Source organism: Bicyclus anynana, chromosome 22 (assembly GCF_947172395.1).
Source record: "Bicyclus anynana chromosome 22, ilBicAnyn1.1, whole genome shotgun sequence".
NCBI classification, from domain to species: domain Eukaryota; kingdom Metazoa; phylum Arthropoda; class Insecta; order Lepidoptera; family Nymphalidae; genus Bicyclus; species Bicyclus anynana.
Window position 1 is genome coordinate 9,310,928 of NC_069104.1, and position 26,145 is coordinate 9,337,072.

A 26,145-nucleotide genomic window follows, 5' to 3' on the forward strand; every position below is an offset into this window, starting at 1 on the left:
TGACACAGGACACTGCACTGACAAGCAACTGACAAGTAGAAGTCTAGTCTGTGGTGTCTGGTGATTTTTGTAAAATATAAATATTTATTTCTATTTACTATTTAGATAAATTGTTACTAATTTGAAACAAAACCAGATAGACTTGACCAAAATACTAATAATTATATATTGACGATGGACTTTGAAAGTCCTGATGTAGAAAAAGACTTTCCAGGCCTATACGCTTCAGAAAGTGGACGGAAAAGCAATGAAAGTGACTGTAAGTGTAAATTGTACATTGTACTAATTTTTGATGTACCATTAACTGTATGTTCATGCTCAAGACTATTGTAAGGTAGATATAACTTGAAATATAGATGTGATAAAACAATTCGTACATTACCAGAGGTACATAAAAACATATTTTACTACGAGACTCCCCACGGTTGCTCTCGTATAGTTCCCGTTTCCGTTGGAATACGCTGATAAAACATAGCCTATCACATTATTTGTAACACTCACAAATAATGTGGCTTTCTATTAGTAAAATAATTTCCAAAATCAGTCCAATAGATCCAAAGATTACCCCTACAACTGCACAAATTTTACCTCTTTATAATATTACTAGTAGACGCCGTGGGGTTTTACCCGCGTAATTCCTGTTCCCGTGCAAATACAGGATTCTCACAAACCACTATGGCTTTCCATTGGGAAAACAGTTTTCATAATTGTTTCTTTTTTCTTTACAAGTTAGCCCTTGACTACATCTACAATCTAACCTGATGGTAAGTGATGATGCCCGAAACCTGAGTATAATCTATTTCCTTTTCAAAATTCAACCAAATCTATTCAGTAGTTTTTGGGTGAAAGAGTAACAAACATCCATATAAACTTGTTTATTATGTAGTATTATTTATGCTTGAAACATGTTATGATTGTAAATGATTGTTTAACCAGTTAGTGACGGAGGTGAACATGAGAAACCTAGCAAAAAAGATTTGTTAGGACGACGCAAAGACAAGAAAGAGTCAAAGAAAGATAGGGGTTATGCTGCTTTAGAAGGTGAAAGTTCTCCGGAAGAAGATACTGACACAAAGTGAGCTAATTTTTTTTTATTATGTAGTATAGGCTTATGCTTGACCACAATTAAGCCTAATGGAAAGGTATGATGAGGTCTTAGATGAAGTGTGCTTGCCTAGAATATGCTTAGTCACTCATGCCTTGAAACACAGTGCACAATTTGTACACATCAGGAAACACAAGACAAGACAAGACAAGAGTGACTAGGCATCTTCTAGACAAGCGTGCTTCATCTAAGACCTTATCATAGCTTTCCAGCAGGCTTAATTGAGGCCAAGCGTAAGCGCTTCATCTAAGCAGTTCTTACTAGGAACATTAATGCAAAATGGTAGACTTGACATCAACAACTAAAGGATGCCATTTTTCATGGTGTATTGCTGTTAACGTTTACCTGCAGGGTTATTATGTATCTCCGTGAACCATTCAAATAATGATTCACTACAATGTTTTTCATCATATTTTAAAATGTTAAAATAATATTTCTTCTACCCAGAAGTCCTTCTAAAACAAAGAAAACAAAATCATTCAAGTTTCCAACAAAAAGTAAGGAGAAAAGAGAAAAGTCTAGAGACAAAGAGAAGGTTCTAGAAGATGCAGCTAAGCAGAAAGAACTGAGTGAAAAGGAAAAGAAAAAGGAAAGAGAGAGAGAAAAAGAAAGGGAGAAAGAGAAAAAAGAGAAAGAAAAGCGAGAAAAGTTAAGGGAGAAAGACAAGGTAAGTTTTTATAGAATTATCGATAGTGTGTAGATTGTATAGAATATTTTCCATAAAATGTTCTTATAATTTACACTGATTTTATAAAAAGGTAAAGTGGTGTTATAGAAGGTAATCTCTGGATCTACTGTTTCAATTTACCTTACCGATAGTGCTTGTAAACTAAGCCTAATTGAAATAAATTAATTTTGAAACTTTTTTAATTTTAGAAAATTCTTTTATCACTTGAAAGCTAGTGAGTGTGTGTATGAGCTGTATTTAATCCCCATATCTCACGGGAAAGGGAACTACGGTAAAGAGAAGAGTGTTTTCCAGTGTCTGTGTGTATTTATACATTATATAAGTATTTATATGTAGTATATAATTGTATATTAATATTATAATATCAACTATCTTAGCACCCATAACACAAGCTACTCTGTATGCTTACTTTGGGGCTAGATAGTGATGTGTATTGTTTAAGTATATTTATTTATTTATTTAAACATATACTTTCATATGAATTTAGTGAAGAGCTGTTAATTTAAAATTACTAACAGACACTTCCATTTTATTTATTTGTATAGACTGAAACTTATACATAATTAGGATTTCAGTTCATGCCCTGAGCTTCATTTACTATGTATTCATTTACTATTTATAACTAAATTATTTAAATCTGATCTAGTTATGTGCTCATGCAATATGGTTACTCATTGTTTAAGTCTGTAAAAAATAAAGATTATCCATACTAAGCTAACTAACTTAGACTAACTAGTCACATGACTAGGAGAAACATCAGTAATCAATGTTTTGCAGATCAAATATAAACTAAAATAGGAATTTAAAAACCGGCCAATTGTTCGTCGGGCCACGCGCAGTGTGGGGTTCCATAGATTAAGTTTGCACCTTAATCCCCTATGTAATGTACAAAAATACCAATAATAATACCCCATACATTATAAGTTGGTCGACTATTACTCGTTAAATAGCGATTGCTAAATAGCCGTTATAGTTTTTCTTGTAATTTCATTACATATCCTACTTTTATGAATTGTTTTTACGTGTTTTACCAGACTCAGAAGTGATTACAAAAATAAGAAAACTAATGTCGAACAAAGGTTACGATTCACAACATTTATCAGGACAACTTAATTAACAAATCAAACTGTAACCAAAATAAGACCCTAGAATGGCAGAGAATGACCTTGAGTGAAGTCACGCACTTGTGAACGATGTGTGTAGGGTTAAAGGATCTTTTGACTGTTAACAAACACTCCCCTTTTTCACTTGGTCACTCTCTCCGCCTATCCCAAGTAACCCATAAAGATTTACACAACAAGAGATGTGGACGGCTCGAACGCCACGAGCACACTGAACCCGTCCGTACTGCAAGTCGTTGCAACGCGGCGATAACACGTATCCATAAATAACCGTTTAGTTCTTAAAAGCTTAACATTTTACAAACGGATCCCTAAATCGAAAAGTATTGGAAGAAGACCCCTCATATCTTTTAAAGACCTATCCAACGATATCCCACACTAAAAATTATCCCCACTTCACATGTTGGGGAGGTACTCTAAAAAAATATTTTTAAGGTTATATTTTACGACTTTGTTCACATTTTCAATGTACATATTCATGTCAATTTACATCTCTCTAGTAGTAATAGTCTCTGCGCTAAACCGCGGACGACGAAACTATAAGTTTTGATTTTACGCAACTTTTTTTATTACTACAAATTACCATTCGTTTCAAGTATTATTTTTGTGGTATAAAAATAAGTGTTCTTGCAAATTAAAAAATGAAAAACTCACTCAAATAATAATAATCTGATAAAACCTTGAACTGAGTGTTTCTAAACCGTGTCAACAGAATACCGGCTATTGTCGACACTATCGATGAGTATGATCAGCAAAACAACATCTGCATTGTTAGACTGTGACAATCGTTGTTGTTTTATATAATTTTTACTTTATCTGCACTGGGTAGCTATGTGTATAATAGATATTTTTTTTAAATTTTATTCTTTACAAGTTAGCCCTTGAGTACAGTCTCACCTGATGGCAAGTGATGATGCAGTCTAAGATAGAAGCGGGCTAACTTGTTAGGAGGTGTATGAATATCCGGAATGCTAAATCGCTTGGTGCTTCGTCTTTGCCGGTAGGGTGGTAACTAGCCAAGGCCGAAGCCTCCCACCAGCCAGACCTGGACCAATTAAGAAAATCTGAACCGACTGATGTGTATAACCGACCTCAATAGAGTTCGACTACTTTACCGTGGAAGTATTGAGGCTTCTCATTCTCTTTTCGGCGGATCGTTCCGCTTATCTCTTCTGCTTCTGCCTTCGGGCACCATCAGGCGATGCTTCTGCGCTCGCCCAAAACCGCCCTTACGCTGCTAAGGTCAGATCAGATTACTCCTAGAACCTCCTAACAGCTTCTTTGACTCTGGTACTTTGTGATTAACGCTTAGGAATTAAAGAAACATTGTAGTGATTAATTAATGATTATTTAATTGATGATTTTGCTTTACGTGAAGGTTATACTATACAGTCGCACAAAAGAACTTCGTTCCAAAAATATAACTGATTAAAAACTATAAGTTAGGTTTAAATAAGCTAGGTTTGCTTAGAACCGAAATACACAAACCAATGCAACCCATTAATCCATCCAAGACAATTTCACTGTTGAGTAGGCAGAGTGACCTTGCAGGTAGTTACTGCAACGTCTCTCGTTGATTATAACATCTAAGCACAAGACAGGTGCTTAGAAAGATGGTTTTCTAGCCTTCGACCGAGCTCAAGTCTAGCAGAGCTTCTAAGTTTTCGCAAATCTCGCGATGACGTTAGCTACTGAGTTCTAAAACCTCCTGACATTTTCTTTAACCCTGGTACTTTGTGATTATCGCTTAGGAGTTACAGAAAACTTGTAGTGTAAGTTGTACCTTAATTGATAATTTTTCTTTACGTGAAGGTTACTAACAGTTCAAATAGTTCCATAAAATATGACTGATTAAAAACTATAAGTAAATCAAGCTAGGTTTGTGTAGAACCGAAATACACAAAACAATGCAACCCATTAATCCATCCAAGACAATTTCACTGTTGAGTAGGCTGAACGACCATGCAGTTAGTTACTGCCCCACGACTCTCGTTGATTACACCGAACTCAAATCCAGCAGAGCTTCTGAACTTTCGCAAATCTGACGTTTCTGCGTCCTAAAACCTCCCAACAGTTTCATTGACCCTGGTACTTTGTGATTAACGCTTAGGAATTAAAGAAACATTGTAGTGTATTAATGATTTTGCTATTAGTTCATTGGAAGTTGCTTAAAAGAACTTCGTTCCAAACATATGACTGATTGAATAGTTCATTGTAAGTCGCTTAAAAGAACTTCGTTCCAAACATATGACTGATTGAAAATTAAAAATGTTGTAAAACGAACTAGGCTTGTTTACGACCGAAATACACAAAACAATGCAACCCATTAATCCATCCAAGACAATTTCACTGTTGAGTAGGCAGAGCGACCTTGCAGGTAGTTACTGCCCGCGGCTCCCGTCGCATTCGCTTTGCTCAGTAACTCTAACTCAGTTGTTTCCAGTGTTCGCGACATGCACCACCTACGCAACGTGTTCGCTAAGGTGTGCGATTTGTTGTCACAATATATTACGTGTTAAGTTAACGCTTGAATAAATCGCATGACGTATACCGTCACCGTTCGCACGTTATACGTGTTATTCCTTTAAAATTGTGTCGATATTGTGGTGTAAAAAATATGTAAGGGTTTATTTTATCGTACTCGAACGTTCGGAACCCTAAAAAGTATTATTTTGCTGTTTTATTAATGATAGTCAAAAGGTTTTGTGATGATTTAGTGGAGTGATTTTTTAAAATGTTGTCAAAGTCTTTGATATATGCTTGAAGAGTGTGATTGTAAATTGTGGGTGTAAAATTTTGAGTGCAGGTGCTTACAACCTTTTTGGCCCAGATTTGTTTTTATCTTTAAAGTTTTTGTAAGCCTTCAAAATGTCTGCTATACGCTTATTTTAAAGAACGAGATTGTTATAAGTCGTGGTGGTATTTCAGGTGGTCCAGGTGCAACCTTTTACAATTAGTGCGATTTTGTTCCCTTTGTATGTAGTGCAAAAGTGTTTTTTTTTTCTCTTCAAAATGTTCAGAACATAGCCAATGTTCTAAAGAGCGAGGTTGTTAAAATTTGTGCTTGAAAAATATTCAATTCAAGTTTTCCTTTTAAAAATAGCGCGAATTATTGTTTTTTTTTTTACTGTAGTTACAGGTACATATTTTTAGTTAAAGCTTACGAATAGCGTAAAAACAACTTACATGCTGATCTTTAAGAGCATGTACGAGATATTCACAGCTTCTCGAAATTGGTGTAGTAATTTGTTCTTATTTTAAACTGTTGGTTTGTAGCTAGCTGACATTTAACCAACTAACAATGGCTTTTTATAAAGTGGAACTTATAAAACCCCGTTGTATAGATAGCTAAAGATGTCTACGTTTTTGCATTACCCAAAAGAAAACGTAACTGTAAAATCGCAGGTGTATATTTTTAAATGCAAGCAGGTGCTTACTAGTTCTTAAAAGTAATGAGATGACACGTGTTTCTTCTTTAAACGTATTTAAACGTACTTAATTATAATAATCTACCAAAATAGATATGCAATACGTAGTACGAGAACGTAGTAGTTTCATCATAATCAGCATTTATGTTAATGGTTCTCTACAAGACCAGACTACCCCTTTTAGGAGGGGATTTAGAGCTTGAACCCACCATACTGCTCATACTCATGTTATTGATAAAATGATATAGATGATAACCTGGATCCAACGGTTTACACTGCTCTCCGAAGCTCAGGGTCAGTGGTGTGCATAAGGTTTTAAACTAGGGTATGCACTATAAGTAAAAATTGGATAATTTCTTACCTAACCTATATTAGGTTTGTATTGAGTCCTTCAATACAAACATAGGGAAGGCAGTGCATTTTTGCATCTATGAATGCACGCCACTGCTCAGGGTGAAACAGCACCCACTTCCCAATGCTGAGTTTCTACTGAGAATGTCTTGAATGAAAGAAAAATCACAATATTTTACAGCCGCATAAGCTAAACACTGGACCAACGAGGTAGTTACTACTCCCACCAATGCAAGCACTCGTAGATTAATTGGGATAATTTACATTGTGAGGGCTTAGGGACTATTATTGTGCAACTCAATTCCGGGTTATTAAATTACAAATGCAAGGACAAACTCATGGTTAAAAATCCCAGTAGTTTTCTAAAAAAAAAAAAAATACCGACCGAATTGAGAACCTCCTCCTTTTTGAAGTCGGTTAATAAAATAGTCTAGTACATTTAGACCATTTTTAAGTGGGCTATTATTATTATGAATCCTCGTGGCTTTAGTTTGTACTTGTTTCACGCAGTAAAGGGATTAGTGAATTTGTGTTTGAAGCCTCATTAGGCTCACCGGTAAAGGTCGGACTCAACACAGAAAGGTCATAAGTTTGCGTCGTGTCTGTTTAAATATATGCATATTGGATAATAGACTTATTCCAGTCATTTTGATTTCACATACTAATAAATCGATTGTAATGAAAACTTGTATGGAGCAATCTGAAAGTCTCCAATCGAATAATTGTTAAATAAACTAGGTACAGTATATTGTGACAGTGGGCGAAAAAAGTAATCTACAATGTTTCTCGTGTAACCATTAAAAGTAGGTAAACTTAGTGCAACTCAGTCCAGTTTTGCTTCAAGTATGCCTATAAAATTTAAATATTTCCCTGCGTTATCCGTAACTTAAAATTATAACTGAAAACCAAAATATTCAAAACAAATGAATCCTTTATTTGAAAAAAGTGAAAAGTCCGTGAGCGTAAGAATAGTTTTTAAATTTTCTTAATATTTATTATTACGGTAATTGGTATTAGGTTATCTAAAAACGGATAATTTTATCGAGGGCAACTATAAACATCATACTTGACACAAAAAAGGTTGCGAAACCATGATTTTGTATTTAAATTCTAAATTATTATTATTAAGAGGTAATATTTGATTTTTTGTTTGTTTGTTAAAATTTAACTGAAAATCCGATCGGACCGATTTTAGAAATTCTTTCACCATTAGAAAGCTACATCTTCACTGAGTAACATAGACGATATCCGCGTATGCGTGAAACCGCGGGGCGTCTGCTAGTTTAATCTATCATCATCATCATTAACAGCTGATGAATACTTTGATACATACGTTGATAGCAGCTACTGCATTGAAAAAACTGATTCTAGATAGAAAAATTTGAAAATTCCGAAAATAATATAACTTCACCCTAGAGATTTTTTCAAAACTATTCAAATTAGTTTTAGATATTTTTTATGCAGTATAGGCTACAGTTAAGCCTGATGGAAAGCATTAATGCGGTCTAAGTTGGAGCGCCCTTACCTAGAAGATTCACTCTTGCTTTGAAGGTGTTAAAATTATAAGTGTCAGGAAACACAAACCCCGGAAGGGCATTCCAAATTATTGCCGTACGAATTAAAAATGTGGATGCAAATCAAATGCAAATTATTAATTATTTATTATTTTATTGTTTACAAGTTACCCCTTGACTACAATCACACCTGATGGTAAGTGATGATGTAGTCTTAGATGGAAGCGGGCAAACTTGAAAGGAGGAGGATGAATATCCACACCCCTTTCGGTTTCTGCACGGCATCGTACCGGAACACTAAATCGCTTGGCGGTACGTCTTTGCCGGTAGGGTGGTAACTAGCCACGGCCACCAGCCAGACCTGGACCAATTAAGAAAATCTCAATCTGCCTAGCCGGGGATCGAACCCAGGAACTCCGTTTTGTAAATCCACCGCGCATACCACTGCGCCACGGAGGTCGTCAAATTAGATGGTCTATCTGCCATTTTCGTTGTATCCATTAATTATGGGACACCCTGTGTATATATGGCTACTATATACTACATAGATACATGGATGTAGTTAAAAAGCAGTCGCAAGCCCGCTTTGCTGAATGTAAAATACCGCAAAATAATTACAAGCCAACTTGAAAAAGTCGAGAGCAAACCCTTGACTTCTTTTCAGGGTCTCGGTTTCACAAGGGGCTCATTACGAAAAGCCCTTTTTCACCCCTAGCGACACAAACAAGGGGGTTTGGTTTTTTACTTTGTGTGAATGTTCAATACCCCCTCTATGTACCTACCTACTTATATTTTTGTAACCGTGTGTAAAAAAAATGTTAGGTACGTTAAATATATGCAAACATGTAAGATTATGTGTGTCTACCTAATCTTACTTATTTTCAATTCTAAAAAAAGATGCTCGAATTTTATTTTTTTGTATTTATGATATACAATATACATACATACAAACTCGCAAATGTCGATGTCGGTAATGGGCTTTAATGCATGGAAGCAGTGGCATTCACAAGGCGTTCAACTAGGGTATGCACTATATATACAGTTTGCGGAAAATGCATAATCCCTTCTCCAATCTTGTTCGTAATTACATCCTAGGGAATGCATTTTTGCATTGCGTGGAGGCATGGCAACGGAAATATATTGTGGTATAAGTTTAGGTTTATCAATAATTATAACTCATTATCTTTTGTTGTTTACAGGAGAAAGAAGAAAAGGCGAAATTTAAACTCGAGTCGAAAGAGAAATTGAAAGATGACAAAAAAGAAAAGGTCAAAGAGAAAGACAAGGACAAAGTCAAAGATAAAGAAAAGGAGAAAGTAAAGGAGAAGGAAAAAGAGAAAGTCAAAGAAAAAGATAAAGATAAAAAAGATAAGAAACTGACGAAAGTGCCGTCCACCGTCACATCGGGAGTGCCTTTTGAGGAAATATTTACTCTTGGAGGTAAGAATGTTTTGATGCTCGATAGTTCGCGGTTAAAGTTGTCTGATAATTTACAGTTTAAATTAACCGGTCAAGTGCGAGTTGAACTGAAGTTGAGCGATCTAAAAAAAACGGCAATATATGGTTTATGTTGTTTGGGTGCCCTTGACTGCGATTTCACTCGATGTTAAGTGATGATGCAGAAGTATATCAACCTCCCCCCCCCCCCCCCCCCCCTACTGGAGTGGCTCAGAAACTCAAAAGTTTTTGTATTGCGTTTTCTCCTAAACTGTGAATTCTACATTAAAGTTATTTGACAACAAATGTAGAGGATATTCCCATCTACAATTAATGTCATTGAGGTACTTGAAAATTAGACGCTTCGATCTGGCTGGTGGGATGCTTCGGCCGTGGCTAGTTACCACCTTACCGGCAAAGACGTACCGCCAAGCGATTTAGCGTTCCGATACGATGTCGTGTAGAAACCGAAGTGGGTGTGAATTTTCATCTCACGCCTAACAATTTAGCCCGCTTGCATCTTTTATTGCATTATCACTTATCATCAGGTGAGTTTTTATAGTCGAGGGTTAACTTGTAGAGAATAAAATTAAAAACAAAAAAAAATGGTGCATGCGAATTCGAACCTACGTCCTCCGAATCGAAAACAGAGGCCATATGCACTGGGCGTGGCGAGTACTTCATAGATGCATAAACGCAATGCATACCCTGAGGATTCATTACGTACCTACCTGTATTGGAGGAGGAATTTTACATATTGTACAATTTGTATCTACAGTGCATACAGTGGCGTGCATAAGGTTGTTGATCAGGGTATGCACTAATAATAAAATTGAGCAAACTGTAAAAATCTGTATTCAGTAAGCACTAAGAAGACAACTCTTCGGGTATGCAGTACTTTAATGCATGTATGAAGTGCACGCCACTGAGTGCATACCCTAGTTAAAAACCTTGTGCACGCCACTGCCACTGGGCTATCACGTCACTAAACGCTTAATATAAAATAATAATAATTAAAAAAAAATCTCGTAAGTATCCCTACCGAATTTACGTTTTAATGATAGCACGCTAAAATATTATCTACGCTAATGACAAAACACAGACTCAAGGTAAAACGACAAACTGATAACATGTGACCACAACCTTTCGATGCACTAAGTACTTGAACTTCAGTGATCAGTCATCCACCGAACTGCACATGACCGACTGTTAACTGTACAAATCATGAACACTAACTGCACAAATCCATTTTTGTACGGCTTCGAAATTGGCGGTAAGATTTTTTTTATACAATAATCCATTAAGTACCTATGTGTGTTATGAAATAACATTTTATCTGTTAGTGAGATAGTGTTTTTATTATCTTCACAGATTTATATCGTTGTAGGTTAGGTTTTATTGGAATTTGAACTTTGGTTAACACGTAATAAAGGTTGTAATGTTGTGTTATTTGTTTCGTTTTAAAATGTTATATTTCGAATGTATTCTAGACTTTATGGTAATGGTAATACTGCGATAAATTTTTATATTTTATTTTATATTACTGCAGCGTGATTTTTAGGACGTTTTATGAATTAAACTAATATTATAAATGTTATTTTTGTGCTGGTAAATTCTTTCACTCAAAATACAGAGTACCTAACGAATTATTTTTTGCCTAAATTATAAATAATCAGATAAGTTTCTTTATATAACTGACGATAAACAAAATAATTATGTAGTTTTTTAGACAGTAAAGTAAACTTGTGTAATATTTTTTTTCTGTTCAATATTGAAAATATTTTTTACAGACGAGGCTAAAATCTCTATACACGATTATCATTAAAAAAAATTGATATTGACATTTTAACAAACAATCGAAAATATAACTTAATTAATCAACTTTGATATAAACATAATAACAGGCAAGTGATTCTATTAAGTAATAGTGCCGATATAAATGTCATTTACTCCCAAGGGATTCAAGCAATCTCACTGTCTCGCTATTGAGGTAGCCGTAGCTTTTACGATACCTAAGGAAGACATGAAATGTTCGTTTTATTTTTGCGGTAGTAACATTAAGAGCTACATCACTTTAGTAAATTGCTCAGACTAGATATAAAGTACACAACTGATACACGTGACGTGATAGCCCAGTAGATATGACCCCTGACTTCGATTCCGAGAGCGTAGGTTCGAATCCGAACCGGGGCATGCACCTCCAACTTTTCAGTTACAAGTATGGGCATTTTAAGATTTAAATGTCACGTGTCTCAAACGGTGAAGAAAAAACATCGTGAGGAAATTTCTCTAAGTGTGCCAATCCGCATTTGGCCAGCGTGGTGGGCTAAAGCCTAACCCCTCTAATTCGGAAAGGAGACTCGAGCTCAGCAATGAGCCGAATATGGGTTGTTATTGATGATGATGAAACTACGAAACCACGTGACTCCTGCGTGATAAACCTTTTATTAATAACAAACCGAAGTTAGGATGTTGATGGTTTTATACTTTCTTTAGACTTTAAACATTGATAAGACATAAGATTATCATTAACATCTCATAGTGATTAGCGGATTTTCAATAACAATTCAAGATCCATAATTATCACCAACCTACTTATAAGTCCCAAGACGACCCTTTCTTGGAAAACGCAGTGTTGCTCGACTCCCAACTAGATCGACCGATGACATCAAGCAGGGAAAGCTGTTCAGGCTTTGTGGTATTTGAAAGTCCTATCAAGAGGCCTATGTCCTGCGGTAGACGTTTATCAGCTGAAAACGATGGTTATCTTCTCGGACCAAGGAACGTTTGGAACCCTCGTAACTTTATTTTTTTTTTTTTGAGTTTTCGACTATAATTCACCATAAAACTAAATTATGACATAACATGACGTTTCAAATTTGATTGTAAACTGAGCTGTTAAATAGTTAAAAAAATAAACTAAAAAACACGCTTTTAGCACGCACTAAAAATTACAAATATAGGATTTAAGTCACGTGACTATTTTTTTCGTATTCCTGACAGCAAACCCTTTCATTTGATATCCATATCATGGGGGTGGATTTCAAACAGCCAGTCCGTCATCTTGCGGAGGCCGCTTTATTGGATTTGTAATAACGTTTCTTAGCTAGTCATGTATTGTCATCAGAACTCAGAGCGTGTGCAAAATTTCATCCTAATCGACGACCGGGATGTGCGTCAAATTAAGATTCCAAGATTTTCTTACATACATAGTTACAAGTGAAGTCAATATAAGCGTGTTAATGAATTAATTTTGATGATTATTATGACTCGTAAGTCCACTCGCATTGGAGAGAGGGTTTATTATAAGGAGGACCTGACCCTATACAGTGGGTTGTTAAAATAGGCTGATAGTGATGATGATGAAGTTGATTATGATGATGACTCTTTGCCACAGTCGCTCTGCCAATATTCGGGGTGCCGCTGCAGCAGTCGGTGGAACGCTCCCGATGTCACGACGACACCGGCCTACCGCTCGTGGTGCGGGACAGCATCGACTTCTTACAAGTTGGTATACAATCTATTACTACTTACTTATAATAAATCTGTAGAGAGGTTAATTCTGTACATGAAATATATTTCCAAAATAACTATCAAGGGTTAAATGCAATCAACATCTGTTTGCCACACTTAACCCCTTAACACTATTATAGTGCCTGATACCCACAACTAAGGCAAGTCAGTAACCATATTCATCTCGTCTGTTCCAAGACATTTTCAGTAATACCTACTTCTCAGTCTTACTAAGTTGGTGGTACACCCCGGAGAGCAAGTTAAGTTTCATCTATACTTATAATAAATCTGTAGAGAGGTCAATTCTGTACATGAAACATATTTCCAAAATAACTATCAGGGGGTGATTAGTGATCGATACTGATACCAAAAATGAAATCAGTAGAATTTTCGTCTGTCTGTATGTTCGTTATAGAAACAATAACTACTCGACGGATTTTAACGGAATTTGGTACAATTGTTATTCATACTCCCGGGCAGGTTATGGTATACTTTTCATCACACTACGATCAATAGAAGCAGAGCAATGAAGGGAAATGTTGGGAAAACGGGAGAAGTTACTCCATTTTTTAAGCTTCCGTCGCGTGTGCAGCCTTAATGGGTAGGGTAGGGGTAAGGTAAAGGTAGGGGCAGGGTAGGGGTAGTTGAAAGTTTACATCGAGTTTTGCGCGGACGAAGTCGCGAGCGTCCTTTAGTTATTATATCTGTTTTCAGGCGCATGGTCTGAAGTCCAACCAGATATACCGAGCGGAGCCGGACAAGATCAAGTTGCAGCAGCTGCGCAAACTGTTCACAGACCGCGGGCCCACCTTCCCCTACCACTGGGACGTGGCGGTGGCGTGCGCCATGCTGAAGAGCTTCATCAGGTATGTGTATACCGGGATAGCACTACTACATACTGCATTTATTTGTTCTTCCATAATTCAAAATGATTTTATTTATTACTAGCGGACCCGGTCAAGCTTCGCATTGACTTATGTGCACTTATTCCCTATCCCTAACCTGCACTAGCCTACTCCTACCCCACTCTACGACTACCTTTTCCTACCCTACCCTACCATACCCCCACCCTACCCCTGAATTAATTTGTTACAAAAAATGTGATAAATGAAGAACCGCCCGACCGATTCTGTGCAAAATTCACTTTTTTACTACACAAATTAAACTATCTACTGAATAGTCCGAACAATGAGTAAAAATTTGGCTTGGATATATGAGCTCGTTCTTGAGTTATAAAAATAAAATAAAAAAAAATACGTATAATGAAATTTTTGGTCATTTTATTTGAATCAGACACTATTTTTTTTGTGTTTAATAGAGATATGGATTTAGAGGATTTTTTATTTATGTCAAATAAATGAAAAATCCTCTAAATTTGCACTGTATGATTATTTTAAGTCATTTATAATCTATGGCTATCATTTATAGGGCTATTTTATAGGCTATGCCACACAGTGAATACATCAATACATCTTGTTGAAATATTAAAAATATTGAAATAAAGATATTTTTCTTTATTTTCTAAATCAAGTCAATGTATAAAATTTCAGTGAACTACCAGACTCGATCTTAACGCAAGAACTGCACGGTCAGTTCGAGCAAGCGACGGCCATAGCCGAGCCTCAGAAGGAGGCGACTATGGTGGCGCTCGTGAGCAAACTGCCGGCCTGCAACCACAGCCTGCTCGGCTGGCTCATGAGGCACTTCGAGCAAGTCCTCGCTAACGAACAGGTAAACGATGACTATCGTGGCGCTCGTGAGCAAACTGCCGGCCTGCAACCACAGCCTGCTCGGCTGGCTCATGAGGCACTTCGAGCAAGTCCTCGCTAACGAACAGGTAAACTATCGTAATGCTCAATAGCTTAACGGTTACAGCTTTCGTACTCATCACCGAGGGGTGGTGGTTCGCTCCCCGCCCCGTTGGTCTAGACTGTATTAGGAGTGGGTACATTCCCAATACAGTCTTTCCCGACTAGTTGGAGAGGAATGGGAATATTGGTCATATTTAAAAGAAATGGCAAATATTATTTTGAAAAAGAAATCATCATCTCAGTTCGTAACAGTGTCGAGGTCTTAAGGCTAACGCTAAGAGGATTTTTTTCTATAGTGTTTTATGTGTAGTCTATGGTCTCGTATAAACCTTTAAACAATGCTCTTGCAGACCAACCACGCGAGCCTGCAGACGATAGCGACCGCCATGGGCCCCGCGCTCAACATGTCGCTCAACCTGCTCACGTACCTCATCACCAAAGCCGACAAGCTGTTCCCTGAAGTTCGCCTAACCAAGTAAGTCTAGAAAGTTATTTATACCGCTGTCCAGTCCTCGTTGCCTCCGGTGCCTGCACCTTCAGAGATGGCCATTAGTAGAAGCTCACAAGGTAGAGGAAGCCCATTTGGTGGATGCCTCGCGCTTATCTAGAGATGTAAAGCATGTCCTACACGAGAGATGGCGCTATTAACTGATTCCATTTTTAAGTTTCTCTTTTATCCAATAATTTATTTGTGTGGTCTAAAGTCTCAGACCAATTATTGTATAGGACCTGCCTCGCTAGACGTTACTTTTCTGTCAAAGTATATGATCAACGATCTAATGCGATTATAAAAACTGTCTCTATAGTATCTTTGTTAAATAGTTATAATCGTGTTCATCGGTTAAAGAGCTCCGTAAAAATAACTTTTTGTGCAATTGAATTGTGTAAAAAACGGCCAAAAACTTGTAATTTAGTTTAAGATATATACCAAATCTAAGCTCGTTTTCCTCAGAAAATGACAGACAATTCTGTTCGTGACTATGAGTGCGATACAGGTCCTTTTATAATTGGTCTGAGTCTAAAGTACACCAGCTTTTTTTTTTTAAATAAAGCTACATTTTTGTCACAGATACGTCCCACCGCTGCAGTCGATCCCGTCGGACTTCCCCGAGACGGCCAACGAGCTGAGCGAGGAGCTGCGCAAGCAGGAGTCGCTGCTGAACCAGATCCACGCGGAGATGCACGCCGGGTTCATCACCGCCGCGCGCGACCAGCAGCTGTGGGAGGCGCAGCGGATCGTCACGCAGCTCAAGGTGAACTTATACAGGATGTCCCGTAAGCAGCTGTGGGAGGCGCAGCGGATCGTCACGCAGCTCAAGGTGAACTTATACAGGATGTCCCGTAAGCAGCTGTGGGAGGCGCAGCGGATCGTCACGCAGCTTAAGGTGAACTTATACAGGATGTCCCGTAAGCAGCTGTGGGAGGCGCAGCGGATCGTCACGCAGCTCAAGGTGAACGTTATACAGTGTGTCCCGTAAGCAGCTGTGGGAGGCGCAGCGGATCGTCACGCAGCTCAAGGTGAACTTATACAGGGTGTCCCGTAAGCAGCTGTGGGAGGCGCAGCGGATCGTCACGCAGCTCAAGGTGAACGTTATACAGGGTGTCCCGTAAGCAGCTGTGGGAGGCGCAGCGGATCGTCACGCAGCTCAAGGTGAACTTATACAGGGTGTCCCGTAAGCAGCTGTGGGAGGCGCAGCGGATCGTCACGCAGCTCAAGGTGAACGTTATACAGGGTGTCCCGTAAGCAGCTGTGGGAGGCGCAGCGGATCGTCACGCAGCTCAAGGTGAAGTTATACAGGGTGTCCCGTAAGCAGCTGTGGGAGGCGCAGCGGATCGTCACGCAGCTCAAGGTGAACGTTATACATGGTGTCCCGTAAGCAGCTGTGGGAGGCGCAGCGGATCGTCACGCAGCTCAAGGTGAACTTATACAGGTTGTCCCGTAAGCAGCTGTGGGAGGCGCAGCGGATCGTCACGCAGCTCAAGGTGAACGTTATACAGGGTGTCCCGTAAGCAGCTGTGGGAGGCGCAGCGGATCGTCACGCAGCTCAAGGTGAACTTATACAGGGTGTCCCGTAAGCAGCTGTGGGAGGCGCAGCGGATCGTCACGCAGCTCAAGGTGAACTTATACAGGGTGTCCCGTAAGCAGCTGTGGGAGGCGCAGCGGATCGTCACGCAGCTCAAGGTGAACGTTATACAGGGTGTCCCGTAAGCAGCTGTGGGAGGCGCAGCGGATCGTCACGCAGCTCAAGGTGAACTTATACAGGGTGTCCCGTAAGCAGCTGTGGGAGGCGCAGCGGATCGTCACGCAGCTCAAGGTGAACGTTATACAGGGTGTCCCGTAAGCAGCTGTGGGAGGCGCAGCGGATCGTCACGCAGCTCGAGGTGAACTTATACAGGGTGTCCCGTAAGCAGCTGTGGGAGGCGCAGCGGATCGTCACGCAGCCCAAGGTGAACGTTATACAGGGTGTCCCGTAAGCAGCTGTGGGAGGCGCAGCGGATCGTCACGCAGCTCAAGGTGAACGTTATACAGGGTGTCCCGTAAGCAGCTGTGGGAGGCGCAGCGGATCGTCACGCAGCTCAAGGTGAACTTATACAGGGTGTCCCGTAAGCAGCTGTGGGAGGCGCAGCGGATCGTCACGCAGCTCAAGGTGAACGTTATACAGGGTGTCCCGTAAGCAGCTGTGGGAGGCGCAGCGGATCGTCACGCAGCTCAAGGTGAACGTTATACAGGGTGTCCCGTAAGCAGCTGTGGGAGGCGCAGCGGATCGTCACGCAGCTCAAGGTGAAGTTATACAGGGTGTCCCGTAAGCAGCTGTGGGAGGCGCAGCGGATCGTCACGCAGCTCAAGGTGATTTTATACAGGGTGTCCCGTAAGCAGCTGTGGGAGGCGCAGTGGATCGTCACGCAGCTCAAGGTGAACTTATACAGGGTGTCCCGTAAGCAGCTGTGGGAGGCGCAGTGGATCGTCACGCAGCTCAAGGTGAACTTATACAGGGTGTCCCGCAAATAGTGCGACATTAAAGAGTAGAAGTTAATAAAAACCGGCCAAGTGCGTGTCGGGCCACGCGCAGTTCCGTAGGTTAAGTTTAATCCCTAATGTAATGCACAAAAATACCGATAACGATACCCCACACACTATAGGATAGATGATAAAAAATTCATCCTCACTTTGCATGTAGGGAAGGAAACTTAAGTTTTTTTTTTTCAAATTTTCTTTTTACCACTTTATAGACGTAATTGAAAATGAATCAATCAAAAATCATTTATTTCAAGTAGGCTCAGTTTACAAGCACTTTTGACACGTCAGTTGACTAAAGAAAAGTTGACTAAACTGACTCTTTGTAAAAATTCTACCACCGGTTCGGAAGGCAGGTTCTGCTAAGAAGAAACCGGCAAGAAACTCAACAGTTGCTTGTTTTTTTAAAAAAGTCATACAATATTATAATTTACAATTCATGACATTACAATTTCTTATAGTTTTACTTTCTGTGTGAAGGTGGAAGCTGATCCAATGGCCTCCAAGCGCCTTTATCTTTAAGGAACTCATCGGCCTAATTATTATACATATCCTTACCAAATCTCGTCTTTCATTATTACCAATTAAATAATCAAGGCAATCTGTGTGTTCTGTCATCCACTTGGGACTACCCAAGTGGATGACAGAACACACAGACAATAATTGACTACAGCGCCCTCATTTATTTTCTACTCTTTAATGTCTATACTTCCGGTTAGGCCGCTATTGGTTGTGTGTATTTTTCTTTCCACGGAATATGTCATGGTGCGCATCGTAGACCATTAATATACTTGAGCTAGAAATCTGACTGATATAACCTAAACGAAACTATTTATATTTGCAGAGGAAACTGCGATCCGTTCAAAAATCAGTTGAACCGACCGCAGCGCCCAGTTCACTACAGCAACTGCCAGACGATAAATTCGACGACGAATTGGCGAGACGGAATTCACAACCCAACGATGTACCAAAACCCATAGAACTACCCCCTACTAATCCTATAGCACCAAAAGAGGCAGAAGCACTAACACCCCTAAACATCAACGAACCATTCCAAGACACTAAAGAATCTCCCAATACAGACGTATTCCCAGTAGAATTCGAAGATAATTTCGACTTCAAACCTGTAGAAGCAAAAGATGAAATTGATACACCAGAGAAATTGGTAGAAAAACCAAAATTCACAGAAAAAGAACTCAAAGTTTTGAGGTTACAATTGGAGAATGCAGAATACTTGCAATTGAAATCTTTGCTGCAAGCCAAGATAAATTCGGAGCAATTTGAAATTGTCAAATTGAGAAGTCACGTTGCATTGAAGAATAAACAAGAAGGCAATGTCCAGTGCAAGGAGAGTAAGGAGAATAAAGAGAATTTCACACCAGAAGAGCAGGAGTTGAAGCAGAAGTTGATGAAAGAGAACGCCATGTTGGAACAGAAGAGACTGAATCTAGTGAACCAGATATTTCAAGAGAGAGTTGCGTGTATACAACTGAAGATAGAGTTGGCTATGAAAGAGATTATGTCTAAATCGTAGACATAGATTTTAAAAAATAACATGAATAGTTTAGAAAACTAAAAAACACGCTTGATACCTATATCATGGGGGTGGATATCAAATAGCCTGTCCGCCATCTTGGACGTCCGCCATATTGGATTTAAGTCACGTGACTATTTTTTTCGTATTCCTGACAGCAAATCCTTTCATTTGATATCCATATCATGGGGGTGGATTTCAAATAGCCTGTCCGCCATCTTGGACGTCCGCCATATTGGATTTAAGTCACGTGACTATTTTTTTCGTATTCCTGACAGCAAATCCTTTCATTTGATATCCATATCATGGGGTGGATTTCAAATAGCCTTTCCGCCATTTTGGACGTCCGCCATATTGGATTTAAGAGTCACGTGACTATTTTTTTCATATTCCTGACAGCAAACCCAAAAAAGGGGTGTGGATTTTCATCCTCCTCCTCCAAGTTAGCCCGCTTCCATCTTAGACTGCATCATCACTTACCATCAGGTGAGATTGTAGTCAAGGGCTAACTTGTAAAGAATAAAAAAAAAAAAAAAAAAAAAAAAAACCCTTCATTTGATATGCTAGGATTCCAAGATCTTCTTAAATACATAGATACATGTGAAGCTAATATAAGCGTGTCAATGAAACTTAAATGAACAGTGAAAAATGAGTTTTGTATTATTTTTGGCCAAAAAACTGCAGTCGAAACTATATTTTTGGCCATAACTGGCCGAAAACGAACCTGCGATCGGACTCTAGTTTTAGCATTAAAAATCAATCAATTCGATCTGAATTAGGATTCAAAATTTAAATTTAATGGCGAAGTAGAAAAAATCAAAATTGATATTGTCAAATTTCATTTTTTCTACTTCGCCTTCTGATTTTTTCTACTTCGCCTCGCGCTTCTTTAAATAGTATACAACAAAGTCGCTTACCGTGTGTTTACGCTTAAATTTTTATATATATAAAACGGATAAAGTCTCGGGCATTTGCTAGTATTGTATAATAGGCTAGTTGACACTTTTTTTATTGGTCTTAAATTGTTCATTATCGTTCTAGTAGATTGAAAAAAAAATGTCATATATTTTTAGGACGTGAATAAATTTTATTTTTTTGACCTTAAGAACCAAAACGTTGTCGGCCATTAAGGTCTATATTTTACCGTTTCATGACGTCACGTAAACACTAAACCTTAACCAAACGGTTTCAAAATTATTAATTAGTTTATTTAGTACTGTAATAAGTAACACTGTGACGTCACAAAATGGACGTTTATGACGTTTGGAAAAATTGATAAAATACATAATTTTCTATGAAATCCATAACTTTTATTAACTATTATCGATATATTTTGGACCCTTATTCCGTGTACTATACGAAATTAGTATTGTTTATATTAAATTGTATACACGTCAACTATCCTATTATGAAAGTGGATATAAATAGAGACAGTAAATAAAAGCCAATTGGTTATTTTCCAATACTAATAATTATTACATAATTGATAACTCGCTGCGCTCTCACTCGGTGTCAAGTGACGATAAAACTGTTTAATTAACAAATCAGCATTAATCAGACATTCATTTAAACTCTCTTATTTTACATAACATTGTAAAGGCGAAAGTTTTTGTATGTAAGTTTGTATGTAACTCCATTACACCGCAACTACTAAACCGATTTGGATGAAATTTAAATTGCAGGTAGGTGTATTATCACAGTCTATTTGTTTTCCGAAAAATCCATTGTTCCCGCGGGATTTGTGAAAAACAATTTAGCCAGTATAAATAAAAATATTTTCTCTGTTTTGTATGAATGTAATGAAATGTTTAATTTGTAAACTACTAGTGTAATAATAATTTATTTATAACAATTATAATGTAATAAATAATAATAATTAATGAATTTTTGTTATCCGTTGTTTTTTTTGAGTCCTTTCTACCCGACTGCCATTAAGGTATATAATTCTAGTGGAAAAAAATTTAACGACTATTTAACGAAAACATGAAGCTATTTTAGTACCACAGAGTAACCAGAGTGAGTCTTTACAAGCGACGTACTGAAGCCGATGAAACCCATTAAAAACTACAATCGGCACGCGTCTCCTTGACAACCGCATCTACAAACTTTTTTCATGATTATATTTTTTAAATTTAACACTAACAACAATTACGTAAATTAATATAATTCAATAATTACCAATAAAAATACATCATCTTATTTCTTTAGGTTTTTTAAAGTATTCAAAAACTTAGGACGCCATTTTTCTTGAATAATATTGAAAATTACTGATGCGACGGTTCGTATCGTCCTGACTCGAGAATGTTAGGTACTTTTTGAATTATTTCTTTAGGTTTTTTTTTAATATTTAAACTTAGGACGCCATTTTTCTTGAATAATATTGAAAATTACTGATGCGACGGTTCGTATCGTCCTGACTCGAGAATGTTAGGTACTTTTTGAATTATTTCTTTAGGTTTTTTTTTAATATTTAAGCTTAGGACGCCATTTTTCTTGAATAATGTTGAAAATTACTGATGCGACGGTTCGTATCGTCCTGACTCGAGAATGTTAGGTACTTTTTGAATTATTTCTTTAGGTTTTTTAAAATATTTAAAAACTTAGGACGCCATTTTTCTTGAATAATATTGAAAATTACTGATGCGACGGTTCGTATCGTCCTGACTCGAGAATGTTAGGTACTTTTTGAATTATTTCTTTAGGTTTTTTAAAATATTTAAAAACTTAGGACGCCATTTTTCTTGAATAATATTGAAAATTACTGATGCGACGGTTCGTATCGTCCTGACTCGAGAATGTTAGGTACTTGAATTTCGTATTTGAAGCGGCTAGGATACCGTCGTGTTCCATACGCTCCATCTGTATATTATTGATTAATCTGTGTTTAGTATGAAATATTTATATCAGAATCATTTTCTGACCTTCGCTCTGATTATAATAATCTATGCTAATAGTTTATACTATACTAGCCGAGTTCCAATGAAAATACGGGGATAAAATAATAGCATTTATACATACCTAATACACACAAATATTTTTTTTTTATTCTTTACAAGTTAGCCCTTGACTACAATCTGATGCTAAGAGATGGTGCAATCTAAAATGGAAACGGGCTAACTTGTTAGGAGGGTGAAAATCCACACCCCTTTCGGTTTCTACTCATCGTACCGGAACGATAAATCGCTTGGCGGTACGGCTTTCAAGTGGTAAAAGAATTTTCAAAATCAGTCTTTCAAAAAGCCCAGCTGCGGATCGAACCCAGGCCAGGACCTCCGTCTTGTAAACCCATCGCATATACCACTGCGCCACTGAGGTCGTCAAAAAGGTCGGTATATAGTGTTTTTAAAAACAACTTCCCAATATTTTAACGACCATGTTTCAAACCTTTGATATCTGGAAAAAGTTATTACAGGAAATCTCAATTCGGAACGCGGCGGGTTATCACTACGGCCTATTTTTAGACAAAGACTCTTTTATGAGATAAATTCGAATTTGGCACAGTAACGGATAGTTCGAATGAATGAACTCAATTCTAATGTAAATATTCCACGGTTACTTGAGAAATTAGCTTTTCATTTGCACTGTTAGTAACATGTGATGTGTGTGTGTGTTAGTTACAATCTTGAAATTTATACAGAATCATTTCCTGATGTTTGATTTGATTATATCAACATCATCATTAATTCATTATCAACTCAAGCTCAAGTCTCCTCTCAGGATGAGAGGGGTTAGGCCAATAATCCACCACGCTGGCCCAATGCGGATTGGCAGATTACACACACATAGAAAATTAAGAAAATTCTAAGGTATGCAGGTTTCCTCACGATGTTTTGCTTCACCGTTTGAGACACATAAAATGCACATAACTGAAAAGTTGGAGGTGCATGTCCCGGACCGGATTCGAACCTACGCCCTACGAATCGAAGAGAGAGGTAATATCCACTAGACCACCACGGCTCTATAAACTAATATTATTAAGAGGTAAAGTGTGTGGTATTAATGTGAGTAATCTAGTAGGTATAGAAGATGACCCAGGTATCGTTCGTTCTTTATCAACCCATATTTGGCTCACTGCTGAGCTCGAGTCTCTTTTCAAATTGAGAGGAGTTAGGCTACTCCACCACGCTGGCCCAATGCGGATTGGCAGACTTCACACACACAGAGAATTAAGAAAATACTCTGCTATACAGGTTTCCTCACGATGTTTTCCTTCACCGTTTCCATATCCACCCATGGAATGGAATATTACTAAGTGTAGTGTTTAGGTTTCGTCGTCGTCGTTTTCAACCCATATTCGGCTCACTGTTGAGCTCGAGTCTCTTCTCAGAATGAGAGGGGTTTGGCCAATAGTCCACCACGTTGGCCCAATGCGGATTGGCAGACTTCACACACGCAGAGAATTAAGAAAATTCTGTGGTGTGCAGGTTTCCTCACAATGTTTTCTTTCACCGTTTCTACTTTTTTTTTCTTTTCAAGTTACCCCTTGACTACAATCTCACCTGATGGTAAGTGATGATGCAGTCTAAGATGGAAGCGGGCTAACTTGTTAGGAGGAGGATGAAAATCCACACCCCTTTTCGGTTTCTACACGACATCGTACCGGAACGCTAAATCGCTTGGCGGTACGTCTTTGTCGGTATGGTGGTAACTAGCCACGGCCGAAGCCTCCCACCAGCCAGCCCTGGACCAATTAAGAAAATCTCAATCCAATACCATACCGACCCATGGAATGGAATATTACTTAGTGTTTAGGTTTAGAATTAAGTAAATAACAAGAAAATGATCGACGCCCCAGTTGCATAACCTTAAACCGATTTCTTATCAACAATTCAATTATAATTATCGTCTATGTGTTTATCGTAATTCTGTGGCTGATTTCATTGAAATGATAAAGACAATGCCGTCATTGGTCGATACATTTTACTTATACTAGTAATTTGTTTTATATCTTTAACACGTACCTAAATTGCTTGCAATCCAACGACCTTAAGAGTGTTCAATATGTAATTTGGTGCTTACAAATGGTTCTGGATCTCAGATTCTGGAAAAGTTAGGAGCCTGATATTTCGGTAAATGATATTTCAAAGTCATAGCTTCGTTATGACTATACAAAATACACAATTTGTAAAACTTTTCTCGATAGTTTATTTTTTTGAAAAATACATGTTTTGCTCACATTTTGCTTTCAATCGCAGGAAAAGCAAACTTATTTTCTTAAATTTTTGTTCTGTATAAAAAATTAGGTGTATATCTTGAACATAGCCATTTTGTTTTTCGTTATGTTGTTTAATTTGCTTGCAATTAGGTAAAAATGGCGCTCACGTCATAAAATTTGCGTCGCGCGTCAATCGCTCCTTGCTGTTCACTCACATGAAAGTCATAATTCGGCGTCTCGTTTGCGCTTCGAATTTTATCCATATCGCACCGACGCGCTGCGCGCTCTTAATAACTTTGAGTTAGACGGACTCAACGCAGAGTGGTCATGGATTCGATTTCCGTCCGCTGGACTATTGTCGTACCCACTCCTAATATATGGTTAATATTTTTTTAACAAAACAAGAGTTTATAAATACCTAAGTACTTAAATGAATTATTGTCTAAATCAGAGTTTCCCAAACTTTTTTGTGTCATAGAACCCTTGCCATGTTTTTCCGTGTTGGGTAGACCCCTTACTTATTTGATATTGATTTTCTGTATCCTACAACTTACACAATTTTATAAACATATATGATATTTTAGTTACTTTTAAAATTATGTATGTTTTGATATTATAAGATAATATGATGTATTTTTATATATATAATTTTTTTTCGCTTACATAGACCTCTTGCAGTTTGTCATAGACCCCTAGGGGTCGATATATACCACTTTTTGAGTCACTGGTCTAAATAGAGATTATAAAAAAATTAAACTGTCTATTTTAAATGTTACATTAGTCAAAAATGCGGGTCTAGATCTTAGCTAAACTGCTGCCATAGTACACAATAAAGTGTTTTTTTAAGGGTTCCGTTTTTTCCATCCAACGTAAAGAACCCTCAAAACAAGGCAAGTTTGTTTCTAAGTCACTGAAGTACCTGCCTGCGTCAAGTCGAATAGATGCCTATCTATTCGATAAGGTTGTGATTAGCACATTGATTAGCACTGTGTGTTACTCAGCTCGGTGTTTCCTTGTACTTACAAGTTACAACATGGATATGAAACATGAGAAAAAAGTCTAAATTATTTAGATAGGTACTCAATTTAGAAAATTATTTAGAATACTAGATAGGTATAGCTTTTGGCTTTTCGCTAAAATCGAAACGCGTGAGAAATCATACAGTAAGTAAATGACATTTCTCAGTTCATTTGATAAATAATAAATAGGTTGTAAATAACAAATTAGTGAATAGGCTAGCTGTAGACTAATTTATCTTTGACTTAAGCTAGTTGACATCAATACGAAATTGAGATGCTATGTAGGTAACAAATGTTTTCCGATGCCTAGTGGTGAATATCATAAAGTAGATGACTTTCAGTTGTGTGCATTTTATGAAATTAAATATCACGTGTCTCAAACGGTGAAGGAAAAACATTGTGAGGAAACCTGCATACCAGAGAATTTTATGTGGAGACTGCCAATCCGCATTA

General features: G+C 37.9%; 1 protein-coding gene across 1 annotated transcript; it reads left to right on the forward strand.

Moving 5' to 3' along the window:
* Window positions 1-26: 26 nt before the first annotated feature.
* LOC112055457 (ralA-binding protein 1) lies at window positions 27-21,267 on the forward strand. The gene is made up of 10 exons (XM_052888428.1): window positions 27-259; window positions 937-1,075; window positions 1,553-1,772; window positions 9,407-9,647; window positions 13,042-13,151; window positions 13,872-14,023; window positions 14,708-14,888; window positions 15,319-15,443; window positions 16,038-16,221; window positions 18,829-21,267. Exons 1-10 carry the CDS (start codon window positions 175-177, stop codon window positions 19,516-19,518), a joined length of 2,127 nt encoding a protein of 708 aa, XP_052744388.1. The 5' UTR covers window positions 27-174; the 3' UTR covers window positions 19,519-21,267.
* The last annotated feature ends 4,878 nt before the right edge of the window (window positions 21,268-26,145 follow it).